This window comes from Oncorhynchus gorbuscha, linkage group LG07, assembly GCF_021184085.1.
Source record: "Oncorhynchus gorbuscha isolate QuinsamMale2020 ecotype Even-year linkage group LG07, OgorEven_v1.0, whole genome shotgun sequence".
Lineage (NCBI taxonomy): Eukaryota > Metazoa > Chordata > Actinopteri > Salmoniformes > Salmonidae > Oncorhynchus > Oncorhynchus gorbuscha.
In genome coordinates, this window is record NC_060179.1 from 10,237,763 (window position 1) to 10,254,723 (window position 16,961).

The 16,961-nt window shown below is 44.7% G+C and overlaps 1 protein-coding gene across 6 annotated transcripts in view; it reads left to right on the plus strand.

Moving 5' to 3' along the window:
• The window catches only part of LOC124039466 (semaphorin-5A-like), a 327,706-nt gene that overhangs the window by 133,536 nt on the left and 177,209 nt on the right, over positions 1-16,961 (plus strand). For all 6 annotated transcript variants that reach the window (XM_046355461.1, XM_046355465.1, XM_046355462.1 and 3 more), the window contains one exon: positions 5,327-5,425. In XM_046355461.1, coding sequence (XP_046211417.1) covers positions 5,327-5,425 — 99 coding nt within the window. The remainder of the gene's footprint in view (positions 1-5,326; positions 5,426-16,961) is intronic.

Below are 16,961 nucleotides of genomic sequence, written 5' to 3' on the forward strand. Positions count from 1 at the left end.
GTTATCCACAAAGTCAGCCACACTACACTAGCCCAAACCCCTGAAGAGTTAGCCAAGGCCTGACCAAACCCCTGAAGAGTTAGCCAAGGCCTGACCAAACCCCTGAAGAGTTAGTCAAGGCCTGACCAAACCCCTGAAGAGTTAGCCAAGGCCTGACCAAACCCCTGAAGAGTTAGCCAAGGCCTGACCAAACCACTGAAGAGTTAGCCAAGGCCTAGACCAAACCCCTGAAGAGTTAGCCAAGGCCTAGACCAAACCCCTGAAGAGTTAGCCAAGGCCTAGACCAAACCACTGAAGAGTTAGCCAAGGCCTAGACCAAACCACTGAAGAGTTAGCCAAGGCCTAGACCAAACCACTGAAGAGTTAGCCAAGACCTAGACCAAACCCCTGAAGAGTTAGCCAAGGCCTAGACCAAACCACTGAAGAGTTAGCCAAGGCCTAGACCAAACCACTGAAGAGTTAGCCAAGGCCTATACCAAACCACTGAAGAGTTAGCCAAGGCCTAGACCAAACCACTGAAGAGTTAGCCAAGGCCTAGACCAAACCACTGAAGAGTTAGCCAAGGCCTAGACCAAACCCCTGAAGAGTTAACCAAGGCCTAGACCAAACCACTGAAGAGTTAGCCAAGGCCTAGACCAAACCACTGAAGAGTTAGCCAAGGCCTAGACCAAACCCCTGAAGAGTTAACCAAGGCCTAGACCAAACCCCTGAAGAGTTAGCCAAGGCCTAGACCAAACCCCAGAAGAGGTAGCCAAGGCCTAGACCAAACCCCTGAATAGTTAGCCAAGGCCTAGACCAAACCCCTGAAGAGTTAGCCAAGGCCTAGACCAAACCCCCGAAGAGTTAGCCAAGGCCTAGACCAAACCCCTGAAGAGTTAGTCAAGGCCTAGACCAAACCACTGAAGAGTTAGCCAAGGCCTAGACCAAACCACTGAAGAGTTAGCCAAGACCTAGACCAAACCCCTGAAGAGTTAGCCAAGGCCTAGACCAAACCACTGAAGAGTTAGCCAAGGCCTATACCAAACCACTGAAGAGTTAGCCAAGGCCTAGACCAAACCACTGAAGAGTTAGCCAAGGCCTAGACCAAACCACTGAAGAGTTAGCCAAGGCCTAGACCAAACCACTGAAGAGTTAGCCAAGGCCTAGACCAAACCACTGAAGAGTTAGCCAAGGCCTAGACCAAACCACTGCAGAGTTAGCCAAGGCCTAGACCAAACCACTGAAGAGTTAGCCAAGGCCTAGACCAAACCACTGAAGAGTTAGCCAAGGCCTAGACCAAACCCCTGAAGAGTTAACCAAGGCCTAGACCAAACCCCTGAAGAGTTAACCAAGGCCTAGACCAAACCCCTGAAGAGTTAACCAAGGCCTAGACCAAACCCCTGAAGAGTTAACCAAGGCCTAGACCAAACCCCTGAAGAGTTAACCAAGGCCTAGACCAAACCCCTGAAGAGTTAGCCAAGGCCTAGACCAAACCCCTGAAGAGTTAGCCAAGGCCTAGACCAAACCCCTGAAGAGTTAGCCAAGGCCTAGACCAAACCCCTGAAGAGTTAGCCAAGGCCTAGACCAAACCCCTGAAGAGTTAGCCAAGGCCTAGACCAAACCCCTGAAGAGTTAGCCAAGGCCTAGACCAAACCACTGAAGAGTTAGCCAAGGCCTAGACCAAACCACTGAAGAGTTAGCCAAGGCCTAGACCAAACCACTGAAGAGTTAGCCAAGGCCTAGACCAAACCACTGAAGAGTTAGCCAAGGCCTAGACCAAACCCCTGAATAGTTAGCCAAGGCCTAGACCAAACCCCTGAAGAGTTAGCCAAGGCCTAGACCAAACCCCTGAAGAGTTAGCCAAGGCCTAGACCAAACCCCTGAAGAGTTAGCCAAGGCCTAGACCAAACCCCTGAAGAGTTAGCCAAGGTCTAGACCAAACCACTGAAGAGTTAGCCAAGGCCTAGACCAAACCACTGAAGAGTTAGCCAAGGCCTAGACCAAACCCCTGAAGAGTTAGCCAAGGCCTAGACCAAACCCCTGAAGAGTTAGCCAAGGCCTAGACCAAACCACTGAAGAGTTAGCCAAGGCCTAGACCAAACCCCTGAAGAGTTAGCCAAGGCCTAGACCAAACCACTGAAGAGTTAGCCAAGGCCTAGACCAAACCACTGAAGAGTTAGCCAAGGCCTAGACCAAACCCCTGAAGAGTTAGCCAAGGCCTAGACCAAACCCCTGAAGAGTTAGCCAAGGCCTAGACCAAACCCCTGAAGAGTTAGCCAAGGCCTAGACCAAACCACTGAAGAGTTAGCCAAGGCCTAGACCAAACCCCTGAAGAGTTAGCCAAGGCCTAGACCAAACCCTGAAGAGTTAGCCAAGGCCTAGACCAAACCCCTGAAGAGTTAGCCAAGGCCTAGACCAAACCACTGAAGAGTTAGCCAAGGCCTAGACCAAACCCCTGAAGAGTTAGCCAAGGCCTAGACCAAACCCCTGAAGAGTTAGCCAAGGCCTAGACCAAACCCCTGAAGAGTTAGCCAAGGCCTAGACCAAACCCCTGAAGAGTTAGCCAAGGCCTAGACCAAACCCCTGAAGAGTTAGCCAAGGCCTAGACCAAACCCCTGAAGAGTTAGCCAAGGCCTAGACCAAACCCCTGAAGAGTTAGCCAAGGCCTAGACCAAACCCCTGAAGAGTTAGCCAAGGCCTAGACCAAACCCCTGAAGAGTTAGCCAAGGCCTAGACCAAACCCCTGAAGAGTTAGCCAAGGCCTAGACCAAACCACTGAAGAGTTAGCCAAGGCCTAGACCAAACCACTGAAGAGTCAGCCAAGGCCTAGACCAAACCCCTGAAGAGTTAGCCAAGGCCTAGACCAAACCACTGAAGAGTTAGCCAAGGCCTAGACCAAACCCCTGAAGAGTTAGCCAAGGCCTAGACCAAACCAATGAAGAGTTAGCCAAGGCCTAGACCAAACTCATGAAGAGTTAGCCAAGGCCTAGACCAAACCCCTGAAGAGTTAGCCAAGGCCTAGACCAAACCCCTGAAGAGTTAGCCAAGGCCTAGACCAAACCCCTGAAGAGTTAGCCAAGGCCTAGATCAAACCACTGAAGAGTTAGCCAAGGCCTAGACCAAACCCCTGAAGAGTTATCCAAGGCCTAGACCAAACCCCTGAAGAGTTAGCCAAGGCTTATACCAAACCACTGAAGAGTTAGCCAAGGCCTAGACCAAACCCCTGAAGAGTTAGCCAAGGCCTAGACCAAACCACTGAAGAGTTAGCCAAGGCCTAGACCAAACCCCCGAAGAGTTAGCCAAGGCCTAGACCAAACCCCCGAAGAGTTAGCCAAGGCCTAGACCAAACCACTGAAGAGTTAGCCAAGGCCTAGACCAAACCCCTGAAGAGTTAGCCAAGGCCTATACCAAACCCCTGAAGAGTTAGCCAAGGCCTAGACCAAACCCCTGAAGAGTTAGCCAAGGCCTAGACCAAACCCCTGAAGAGTTAGCCAAGGCCTAGACCAAACCCCTGAAGAGTCAGCCAAGGCCTAGACCAAACCCCTGAAGAGTTAGCCAAGGCCTAGACCAAACCCCTGAAGAGTTAGCCAAGGCCTAGACCAAACCCCTGAAGAGTTAGCCAAGGCCTAGATCAAACCACTGAAGAGTTAGCCAAGGCCTAGACCAAACCCCTGAAGAGTTATCCAAGGCCTAGACCAAACCCCTGAAGAGTTAGCCAAGGCCTATACCAAACCACTGAAGAGTTAGCCAAGGCCTAGACCAAACCCCTGAAGAGTTAGCCAAGGCCTAGACCAAACCACTGAAGAGTTAGCCAAGGCCTATACCAAACCCCTGAAGAGTTAGCCAAGGCCTAGACCAAACCCCTGAAGAGTTAGCCAAGGCCTAGACCAAACCACTGAAGAGTTAGCCAAGGCCTAGACCAAACCCCTGAAGAGTTAGCCAAGGCCTATACCAAACCCCTGAGGAGTTAGCCAAGGCCTAGACCAAACCCCTGAAGAGTTAGCCAAGGCCTAGACCAAACCCCTGAAGAGTTAGCCAAGGCCTAGACCAAACCCCTGAAGAGTCAGCCAAGGCCTAGACCAAACCCCTGAAGAGTTAGCCAAGGCCTAGACCAAACCCCTGAAGAGTTAGCCAAGGCCTAGACCAAACCCCTGAAGAGTTAGCCAAGGCCTAGACCAAACCACTGTAGAGTTAGCCAAGGCCTAGACCAAACCCCTGAAGAGTTAGCCAAGGCCTAGACCAAACCCCTGAAGAGTTAGCCAAGGCCTAGACCAAACCCCTGAAGAGTTAGCCAAGGCCTAGACCAAACCCCTGAAGAGTTAGCCAAGGCCTAGACCAAACCCCTGAAGAGTTAGCCAAGGCCCATACCAAACCCCTGAAGAGTTAGCCAAGGCCTAGACCAAACCCCTGAAGAGTTAGCCAAGGCCTAGACCAAACCCCTGAAGAGTTAGCCAAGGCCTAGACCAAACCCCTGAAGAGTTAGCCAAGGCCTAGACCAAACCCCTGAAGAGTTAGCCAAGGCCTAGACCAAACCACTGAAGAGTTATCCAAGGCCTAGACCAAACCCCTGAAGAGTTAGCCAAGGCCTAGACCAAACCACTGAAGAGTTAGCCAAGGCCTAGACCAAACCACTGAAGAGTTAGCCAAGGCCTAGACCAAACCCCTGAAGAGTTAGCCAAGGCCTAGACCAAACCACTGAAGAGTTAGCCAAGGCCTAGACCAAACCCCTGAAGAGTTAGCCAAGGCCTAGACCAAACCACTGAAGAGTTAGCCAAGGCCTAGACCAAACCACTGAAGAGTTAGCCAAGGCCTAGACCAAACCCCTGAAGAGTTAGCCAAGGCCTAGACCAAACCCTTGAAGAGTTAACCAAGGCCTAGACCAAACCACTGAAGAGTTAGCCAAGGCCTAGACCAAACCACTGAAGAGTTAGCCAAGGCCTAGACCAAACCCCTGAAGAGTTAGCCAAGGCCTAGACCAAACCACTGAAGAGTTAGCCAAGGCCTAGACCAAACCCCTGAAGAGTTAGCCAAGGCAATAGCGGCAAAGAAACCCCCCTCTTGCTTTCTTCTGCTGTAGCATCATTATTCAGAATTTGTCCAATGTTTAGGCTATTATTTTCACTTACACATTCTTATTTAGCATACTTGATCATTAGTATTGTATTTATGATTTTGTGTTTAAAAAAAATCTTCTTCTACCTTGTTTGAACTCACGTTGAAGAGAAATTCCAATGTATGTACATACAAAAGCCAAATACATGAAACTTGAAATTTGGCTAAGGTGTTGCTGTGTCTGTGTCCTTCTATGAGGGCTAATGTTAGCTGTGCTGTTCTGTCCTCTTCACAGGAGGAATGTCAGAACTACATCCGAGTTTTGCTGGTGAATGGAGACAGACTGTTTACATGCGGAACCAACGCTTTCACACCAATCTGCACCAACCGCACTGTAAGAATCTAATAACGTACCTTGTCTTCTCTTCTCTTCTCGCTTTTTATTACATCTGTAACTTCCTTCTTCTTTCCTATCTGCCCACTCTGATTCAACTCCACCTACCGTATTAACAACCTGCCGTCTAATCCGAGGAAAGTGTGTGGCCTGTTTGTTATATTATGTGGTAGCATAGTGGAGGGTCGCTGGAAGGGGTGGTTTTACCTTTGTAAAAAATATAGATTTTTCTCCAAAAGTAGCAAATGCAAAGGTCGTCGTTTCATAATGACTATTTACTGCGGCTGAAATACGTGATAGTATAAATGTCAGGAAACGACTATGATGGTATTTTATCAGCCCTGTCATAGGAGAACACACTCTGAGTCGGTCTAGATAAGTACTGCATAACTGGCAGGGTTGGGGTCAATTCCATTTGAAATTCAAATTGTTCCTAATTGAAAAGCATTGAAGAGAAATTGGAATTGTAGTGTACTTCCTGAGTTGACTGGCATTTAAATGAGTTTGGGAGAGAGGGGGAAGAGGAGAGCGGAAGCGAGGAGAGGGAGCGAGGAGATAACAATATACATTTAGTCTCCACTAAATCATAAAGTAGGATGAATATCCTGTTCATTAATAATGTAGTCACTGTTCAAATGTCCTCATTCAATATTCTAATTCATTTTAACACCATACCAATATTTATGGCCTCGAATGGCAGGATTATATTTGCCATTGTGAGTAAAGTGGGAATGCAATCCTCTATCCATGGTATTGATCATGACGATGATGATGATGGTGGTGACGATGACATAGAGCCTATTATTGCAGACCCAATGTCCTCATCTATCCTGTAGACAGCTAGGAATCATTGACTCAGACATCTAACACCTCCTAGCCTGTCACTCTCTGTGTCTGATGACGTGTCCGAGTCGGCTGCCAGGAAGTGTCACATGGCAACTGACCAGGAAGAAAGGGAGTGGAAGCGAGATGAACTGAAAGCCCAGTCAGTAGCGCTGAGTGTGTGTCTCACAAACTCCTTCCTCCCATTGGTTTACTATGAGTCAGCCTCTATCTACACTCTACTTCTATTAGACCCATCTTCCAGGTCAGCCTCTATCTACACTCTACTCCTATTAGACCCATCTTCCAGGTCAGCCTCTATCTACACTCTACTCCTATTAGACCCATCTTCCAGGTCCAGCTTGACCCAAACACTTCCCTCAACACACAGGAAGAGCTCCATCAATAATATAATATAATAATAATAATATATGCCATTTAGCAGACGCTTTTATCCAAAGCGACTTACAGTCATGTGTGCATACATTCTACGTATGGGTGGTCCCGGGGATCGAACCCACTACCCTGGTTTTACAAGCGCCATGCTCTACCAACTGAGCTACAGAAGGACCACATCAATACCCCCTTTTCATCTCAGACATCAGGCACAGACACAGACACTCTGTTGGGTTGAGCTGGGTCAGGCCGGAGGCCCGGAGCGGAGGTAGTTTGTGTCGCCGGAACCAACAGTGGTCCAAGTCGACCCACTGTAATAAATCTATCCAAAGTGACCGGTTCTGTTGTGCTGTTTGAATAAGTGTGACGTCCCTAGAGGAAGTAGAAAGTCCATCTCTCGTTGATTAACCCGAAACTACAGCCAGCATTATAGAGAAGCTTTAGTGTGTCTGTCAAACAAGGCTTGTGTCTGTATGGTTAGATATTGTGGAACCCCAATCGGAGAATATAGTATTTATAATTCAGTATTTATCATTTATTTGGGTTTCCAAGGGTTTCCATCAAATCAAATCAAATCAAAATCAAATTTTATTTATATAGCCCTTCGTACATCAGCTGATATCTCAAAGTGCTGTACAGAAACCCAGCCTAAAACCCCAAACAGCAAGCAATGCAGGTGTAGAAGAAAGAAACAAACATTTATTTACACAACAGTATGTGTCTACCCATAAATTGTAACAAAAAAATGTTGGTTTATATAAATTCACTCAGAAAAAAACATGACTTCAGCTTAGATTGATAGGAATGGAGGTGAAAATCTTGCTCTAAGCATATTTTATTCACTGTGAGATTTCACGGTTCCACCATGTGTTATAATGACATATCAACACCGCACACGTTCCACCTCTTAAACGTATTCAGAACTGCTGCCTCAGGTTATGCTGTGTGACTTTTCAGTGGGAACAAGTGTCAGGGCCATGTGTAGGATGAGCTGTTAAGTATTTTTAAACACAGAGAGCTGGATTTGGCCCGCTTTCAAAGGCAGGCAAACCAAACGTCTGAGCACTGAGTCTCACATCGAGCTGCTTGTGAAAACGGAAAGGCTTTCCTTAAGTCAGTGATATAGTTTAATAACAAGCTACCCAGGGCTTTCATTCATCCAGTGATGTGGTTTAATTACACTTTACCCAGGGATTTCTTTAAGTCAGTGAGGGCGTTTAATAACGCATTATCCAGGTCAACGGATGGATTTCACTAGAGTCATTATGACACAACTCTACCAGGAGGAATAACAAGTCATTATGACACAACTCTACCAGGAGGAATAACAAGTCATTATGACACAACTCTACCAGGAGGAATAACAAGTCATTATGACACAACTCTACCAGGAGGAATAACAAGTCATTATGACACAACTCTACCAGGAGGAATAACAAGTCATTATGACACAACTCTACCAGGAGGAATAACAAGTCATTATGACACAACTCTACCAGGAGGAATAACAAGTCATTATAATGACCCAACACTACCAGGAGGAATAACAAGTCATTATAATGACCCAACACTACCAGGAGGAATAACAAGTCATTATGACACAACTCTACCAGGAGGAATAACAAGTCATTATAATGACACAACTCTACCAGGAGGAATAACAAGTCATTATGACACAACTCTACCAGGAGGAATAACAAGTCATTATGTCACAACTCTACCAGGAGGAATAACAAGTCATTATGACCCAACTCTACCGGGAGGAATAACAACTCATTATAATGACCCAACTCTACGAGGAGGAATAACAAGTCATTATGACAAACCTCTACTAGGAGGAATAACAAGTCATTATGACACAACTCTACCAGGAGGAATAACAAGTCATTATAATGACACAACTCTACCAGGAGGAATAACAAGTCATTATGACACAACTCTACCAGGAGGAATAACAAGTCATTATGACACAACTCTACCAGGAGGAATAACAAGTCATTATAATGACCCAACACTACCAGGAGGAATAACAAGTCATTATGACACAACTCTACCAGGAGGAATAACAAGTCATTATAATGACACAATTCTACCAGGAGGAATAATAAGTCATTATGACAAAACTCTACCAGGAGGAATAACAAGTCATTATGACACAACTCTACCAGGAGGAATAACAAGTCATTATGACACAACTCTACCAAGAGGAATAACAACTCATTATAATGACCCAACTCTACGAGGAGGAATAACAAGTCATTATGACAAACCTCTACTAGGAGGAATAACAAGTCATTATGACACAACTCTACCAGGAGGAATAACAAGTCATTATAATGACACAACTCTACCAGGAGGAATAACAAGTCATTATGACACAACTCTACCAGGAGGAATAACAAGTCATTATAATGATCCAACACTACTAGGAGGAATTACAAGTCATTATAATGACACAACTCTACCAGGAGGAATAACAAGTCATTGTAATGATCCAACTGTACCAGGAGGAATTACAAGTCATTGTAATGATCCAACTCTACCAGGAGGAATTACAAGTCTTTATAATGACACAACTCTACTAGGAGGAATAACAAGTCATTATGACACAACTCTACCAGGAGGAAGAACTAGTCATTGTGACACAACTCTACCAGGAGGAATAACAAGTTATTATGACACAACTCTATCAGGAGGAAGAACAAGTCATTGTGACACAACTCTACCAGGAGGAATTACAAGTCTTTATAATGACACAACTCTACTAGGAGGAATAACAAGTCATTATGACACAACTCTACCAGGAGGAAGAACAAGTCATTATGACACAACTCTACTAGGAGGAATAACAAGTCATTATGACAAACCTATACCAGGAGGAATAACAAGTCATTATAATGACACAACTCTACCAGGAGGAATAACAAGTCATTATAATGACCCAACACTACCAGGAGGAATAACAAGTCATTATGACACAACTCTACCAGGAGGAATAACAAGTCATTATAATGACCCAACACTACCAGGAGGAATAACAAGTCATTATGACACAACTCTACCAGGAGGTATAACAAGTCATTATAATGACCCAACACTACCAGGAGGAATAACAGGTCATTATAATGACCCAACACTACCAGGAGGAAAATACAAGTCATTATGACACAACTCTACCAGGAGGAATAACAAGTCATTATGACACAACTCTACCAGGAGGAATAACAATCATTATGACACAACTCTACCAGGAGGAATAACAACTCATTATAATGACCCAACTCTACGAGGAGGAATAACAAGTCATTATGACACAACTCTACCAGGAGGAATAACAAGTCATTATGACACAACTCTACCAGGAGGAATAACAAGTCATTATGACACAACTCTACCAGGAGGAATAACAAGTCATTATGACACAACTCTACCAGGAGGAATAACAAGTCATTATGACACAACTCTACCAGGAGGAATAACAAGTCATTATAATGACCCAACACTACCAGGAGGAATAACAAGTCATTATAATGACCCAACACTACCAGGAGGAATAACAAGTCATTATGACACAACTCTACCAGGAGGAATAACAAGTCATTATAATGACACAACTCTACCAGGAGGAATAACAAGTCATTATGACACAACTCTACCAGGAGGAATAACAAGTCATTATGTCACAACTCTACCAGGAGGAATAACAAGTCATTATGACCCAACTCTACCGGGAGGAATAACAACTCATTATAATGACCCAACTCTACGAGGAGGAATAACAAGTCATTATGACAAACCTCTACTAGGAGGAATAACAAGTCATTATGACACAACTCTACCAGGAGGAATAACAAGTCATTATAATGACACAACTCTACCAGGAGGAATAACAAGTCATTATGACACAACTCTACCAGGAGGAATAACAAGTCATTATGACACAACTCTACCAGGAGGAATAACAAGTCATTATAATGACCCAACACTACCAGGAGGAATAACAAGTCATTATGACACAACTCTACCAGGAGGAATAACAAGTCATTATAATGACACAATTCTACCAGGAGGAATAATAAGTCATTATGACAAAACTCTACCAGGAGGAATAACAAGTCATTATGACACAACTCTACCAGGAGGAATAACAAGTCATTATGACACAACTCTACCAGGAGGAATAACAACTCATTATAATGACCCAACTCTACGAGGAGGAATAACAAGTCATTATGACAAACCTCTACTAGGAGGAATAACAAGTCATTATGACACAACTCTACCAGGAGGAATAACAAGTCATTATAATGACACAACTCTACCAGGAGGAATAACAAGTCATTATGACACAACTCTACCAGGAGGAATAACAAGTCATTATAATGATCCAACACTACTAGGAGGAATTACAAGTCATTATAATGACACAACTCTACCAGGAGGAATAACAAGTCATTATAATGACCCAACTCTACCAGGAGGAATAACAGGTCATTATAATGATCCAACTGTACCAGGAGGAATTACAAGTCATTGTAATGATCCAACTCTACCAGGAGGAATTACAAGTCTTTATAATGACACAACTCTACTAGGAGGAATAACAAGTCATTATGACACAACTCTACCAGGAGGAAGAACTAGTCATTGTGACACAACTCTACCAGGAGGAATAACAAGTTATTATGACACAACTCTATCAGGAGGAAGAACAAGTCATTGTGACACAACTCTACCAGGAGGAATTACAAGTCTTTATAATGACACAACTCTACTAGGAGGAATAACAAGTCATTATGACACAACTCTACCAGGAGGAAGAACAAGTCATTATGACACAACTCTACTAGGAGGAATAACAAGTCATTATGACAAACCTATACCAGGAGGAATAACAAGTCATTATAATGACCCAACACTACCAGGAGGAATAACAAGTCATTATGACACAACTCTACCAGGAGGAATAACAAGTCATTATAATGACCCAACACTACCAGGAGGAATAACAAGTCATTATGACACAACTCTACCAGGAGGTATAACAAGTCATTATAATGACCCAACACTACCAGGAGGAATAACAGGTCATTATAATGACCCAACACTACCAGGAGGAAAATACAAGTCATTATGACACAACTCTACCAGGAGGAATAACAAGTCATTATGACACAACTCTACCAGGAGGAATAACAATCATTATGACACAACTCTACCAGGAGGAATAACAACTCATTATAATGACCCAACTCTACGAGGAGGAATAACAAGTCATTATGACAAACCTCTACTAGGAGGAATAACAAGTCATTATAATGACCCAACACTACCAGGAGGAATAACAAGTCATTATGACAAACCTCTACTAGGAGGAATAACAAGTCATTATAATGATCCAACTGTACCAGGAGGAATTACAAGTCATTATAATGATCCAACTCTACCAGGAGGAAGAACAAGTCATTGTGACACAACTCTACCAGGAGGAATAACAAGTCATTATGACACAACTCTACCAGGAGGAAGAACAAGTCATTGTGACACAACTCTACCAGGAGGAATTACAAGTCATTATAATGACCCAACACTACCAGGAGGAAAATACAAGTCATTATAATGACCCAACACTACTAGGAGGAATAATAAGTCATTATGACACAACTCTACCAGGAGGAATAACAAGTCATTATGACACAACTCTACCAGGAGGAATAACAAGTTATTATGACAAACCTCTACTAGGAGGAATAACAAGCCATTATGACAAACCTCTACTAGGAGGAATAACAAGTCATTATAATGACACAACTCTACCAGGAGGAATAACAAGTCATTATAATGACCCAACTCTACCAGGAGGAATAACAGGTCATTATAATGATCCAACTGTACCAGGAGGAATTACAAGTCATTATAATAATCCAACTCTACCAGGAGGAATTACAAGTCTTTATAATGACACAACTCTACTAGGAGGAATAACAAGTCATTATGACACAACTCTACCAGGAGGAATTACAAGTCTTTATAATGACACAACTCTACTAGGAGGAATAACAAGTCATTGTGACACAACTCTACCAGGAGGAAGAACAAGTCATTGTGACACAACTCTACCAGGAGGAATAACAAGTCATTATGACACAACTCTACCAGGAGGAAGAACAAGTCATTGTGACACAACTCTACCAGGAGGAATTACAAGTCATTATGACACAACTCTACCAGGAGGAAGAACAAGTCATTGTAACACAACTCTACCAGGAGGAATTACAAGTCATTATGACACAACTCTACCAGGAGGAATAACAAGTCATTATAATGACCCAACACTACCAGGAGGAATAACAAGTCATTATAATGACCCAACACTACCAGGAGGAATAACAAGTCATTATGACACAACTCTACCAGGAGGAATAACAAGTCATTATAATGACCCAACACTACCAGGAGGAATAACAAGTCATTATAATGACCCAACACTACCAGGAGGAAAATACAAGTCATTATAATGACCCAACACTACCAGGAGGAATAACAAGTCATTATAATGACACAACTCTACTAGGAGGAATAACAAGTCATTATAATGACACAACTCTAACAGGAGGAATAACAAGTCATTATAATTACCCAACACTACCAGGAGGAATAACAAGTCATTATAATGACACAACTCTACCAGGAGGAATAACAAGTCATTATAATGACACAACTCTACCAGGAGGAATAACAAGTCATTATGACACAACTCTACCAGGAGGAATAACAAGTCATTATGACACAACTCTACCAGGAGGAATAACAAGTCATTATAATGACACAACTCTACCAGGAGGAATAACAAGTCATTATGACACAACTCTACCAGGAGGAATAACAAGTCATTATGACACAACTCTACCAGGAGGAATAACAAGTCATTATAATGACCCAACTCTACCAGGAGGAATAACAAGTCATTATCATGACCCAACTCTACTAGGAGGAATAACAAGTCATTATGACACAACTCTACCAGGAGGAATAACAGGTCATTATAATGACCCAAAGCTTCTAGGGGAAACTACAAGTGTGTGAACCTCTATAGGAAATACGGCGCTATGGTGAAGGTGGAGTTGTTTTCTTAGCATTGGTCCTGTGATAGATATTTTGTTGTTCAGCCTTTTCTCTTTGTTCAACTCCTGCATCCTCTCTCCTCTGTCCTCTGTCACCTCCCTTTTTCAAAAATGTCAAAGGTAAGCGAGGAAATGGGAAGTGGACAGAAATTAGACTCTCCTTCACCACTCGCTTGTCATCAGGCAAATGACTTTCACAGGGGAATAAAACTCAAAATAAATATAAAAACAATTGTAGCTTTTTTTTGCATTCTTTTCTCCTCTGAGAAAACAACAACTGCTTCAAAGGTGGTGTTGCAGATATTAAACTCTTCCACAATGGACTCAGGTTTACACTATCCTGATGAAAGACTCAGGTTTACACTATCCTGATGAAGGACTCAGGTTTACACTATCCTGATGAAGGACTCAGGTTTACACTATCCTGATGAAGGACTCAGGTTTACACTATCCTGATGAAGGACTCAGGTAGGATACGCTATCCTGATGAAGGACTCAGGTTTACGCTATCCTGATGAAGGCTTCAGGTAGGATACGCTATCCTGATGAAGGACTCAGGTTTACACTATCCTGATGAAGGACTCAGGTAGGATATGCTATCCTGATGAAGGACTCAGGTTTACGCTATCCTGATGAAGGACTCAGGTTTACGCTATCCTGATGAAGGACTCAGGTAGGATACGCTATCCTGATGAAGGACTCAGGTTTACGCTATCCTGATGAAGGCTTCAGGTAGGATACGCTATCCTGATGAAGAACTCAGGTAGGATACGCTATCCTGATGAAGGACTCAGGTTTACGCTATCCTGATGAAGGACTCAGGTTTACACTATCCTGATGAAGGACTCGGGTAGGATATGCTATCCTGATGAAGGACTCAGGTTTACACTATCCTGATGAAGAACTCAGGTAGGATATGTATCCTGATGAAGGCTTCAGGTAGGATACGCTATCCTGACGAAGGACTCAGGTTTACACTATCCTTATGAAGGACTCAGGTTTATGCTATCATGATGAAGGACTCAGGTAGGATACACTATCCCGATGAAGGACTCAGGTAGGATACGCTATCCTAATGAAAAGTGGCTAACAAGGAGGGAAGGACACTTCACCTACTAACAAATTGACACTCTCCTCTACCAATTATTGGTTTCCGGGACACAAAGGAGAGAGGATGGAGGAGAGAGGACTGGAGGAGAGAGGACTAGAGGATATAGGACTGGAGGAGAGAGGATTGGAGGAGCGAGGATTGGAGGGGAGAGGATTGGAGGAGAGAGGACAGACTTTTTCCCAAATTAGTGTGTGGTTTAGGATAGGGTAAAGGAACTGTGTACTTAGCCGTTGTCTTACCCTGGCTTATTCTCCAGGGGTTGGATTTGTATCCAAAACTGATAACAAAAGGGAAGATTTATTTGACCTTTATTTAACTAGGCAAGTCAGTTAAGAACATATTCTTATTTTCAATGACGGCCCAGGAACAGTGAGTTAACTGCATTGTTCAGGGGCAGAACGACAGATTTCACCTTGTCAGCTCTGGGATTCAATATTGCAACCTTCCAGATAATAGTCCAACCCTCTAACCACTAGGTTACCTGCCTCCCCCCTCTAACCACTAGGCTACCTGCCTCCCCCCTCTAACCACTAGGCTACCTGCCTCCCCCTCTAACCACTAGGTTACCTGCCTCTCCCCTCTAACCACTAGGCTACCTGCCTCCCACTCTAACCACTAGGTTACCTGCCTCCCCCTCTAACCACTAGGCTACCTGCCTCCCCCTTCTAACCACTGGGCTACCTGCCTCCCCCTCTAACCACTAGGTTACCTGCCTCCCCCTCTAACCACTAGATTACCTGCCTCCCCCTCTAACCACTAGGCTACCTGCCTCCCCCTCTAACCACTAGGCTACCTGCCTCCCCCTCTAACCACTAGGCTATCTGCCTCCCCCTTCTAACCACTAGGCTATCTGCCTCCCCCTCTAACCACTAGGCTACCTGCCGTCCCTACACTCTAACCACTAGGCTACCTGCCTCCCCCTCTAGCCACTAGGTTACCTGCCTCCCCCCTCTAACCACTGGCTAACCCAGGCTACCTGCCTCCCCCTCTAACCACTAGGTTACCTGCCTCCCCCTCTAACCACTAGGAGTCACCCACTCTAACCACTAGGCTACCTGCCTCCCCCTTCTAACCACTAGGCTATCTGCCTCCCCTTCTAACCACTAGGCTACCTGCCTCCCCCTTCTAACCACTAGGCTATCTGCCTCCCCCTTCTAACCACTAGGCTACCTGCCGTCCCTACACTCTAACCACTAGGCTACCTGCCGTCCCTACACTCTAACCACTAGGCTACCTGCCGTCCCTACACTCTAACCACTAGGCTACCTGCCGTCCCTACACTCTAACCACTAGGCTACCTGCCGTCCCTACACTCTAACCACTAGGCTACCTGCCGTCCCTACACTCTAACCACTAGGCTACCTGCCGTCCCTACACTCTAACCACTAGGCTACCTGCCGCCCCTATTTGAGCTGGGTACTGTAAGATGGTCCTACGGTAACGATAAGTGGAAAAAAAATTCCTAGAGGAGAAAAGCAGTTTCACAGGCATTATAGTTCATGGGACTCCATATCCTTCTTTTTAATCTGAGCTCTGTACAAATGTCACTTACCTCCTGGGCTGATAATGTACAAGACTAGAGGTGCGGTGTGTGTGTATGTGTGTATTGACTGTGCGTGTGGTGGAAGCAATGATTAGCATTAGCATGAATGGAGTGGATGAAAAATCATGACAAGAATGTAATGAGATGAAGAATTCCTACTTATAAGTACAAGCACTCTGCTCACATTGCTTTGCCTTGAACGTGTATTATCATGATCAGTTATTCAAGTCAAACTCCCAAAGATCTCCCTCGTCCAAGCAACATCCCAAGTGCTCAATGTTTAGCCTTGTCTCATTGTGTGATCGTTCTGCTGCAACTGACAGTAATGGAGACCCCACCTTATCTGCACCACCTCCGTCCCCTCTCCCCCACCCTCATCTCCTCCACCTCTGTCCCCCTCTCCCCCACCCTCATCTCCTCCACGTCTGTCCCCCTCTCCCCCACCTCATCTCCTCCACCTCTGTCCCCCTCTCCCCCACCCTCATCTCCTCCACCTCTGTCCCCCTCTCCCCCACCTCATCTCCTCCACCTCTGTCCCCC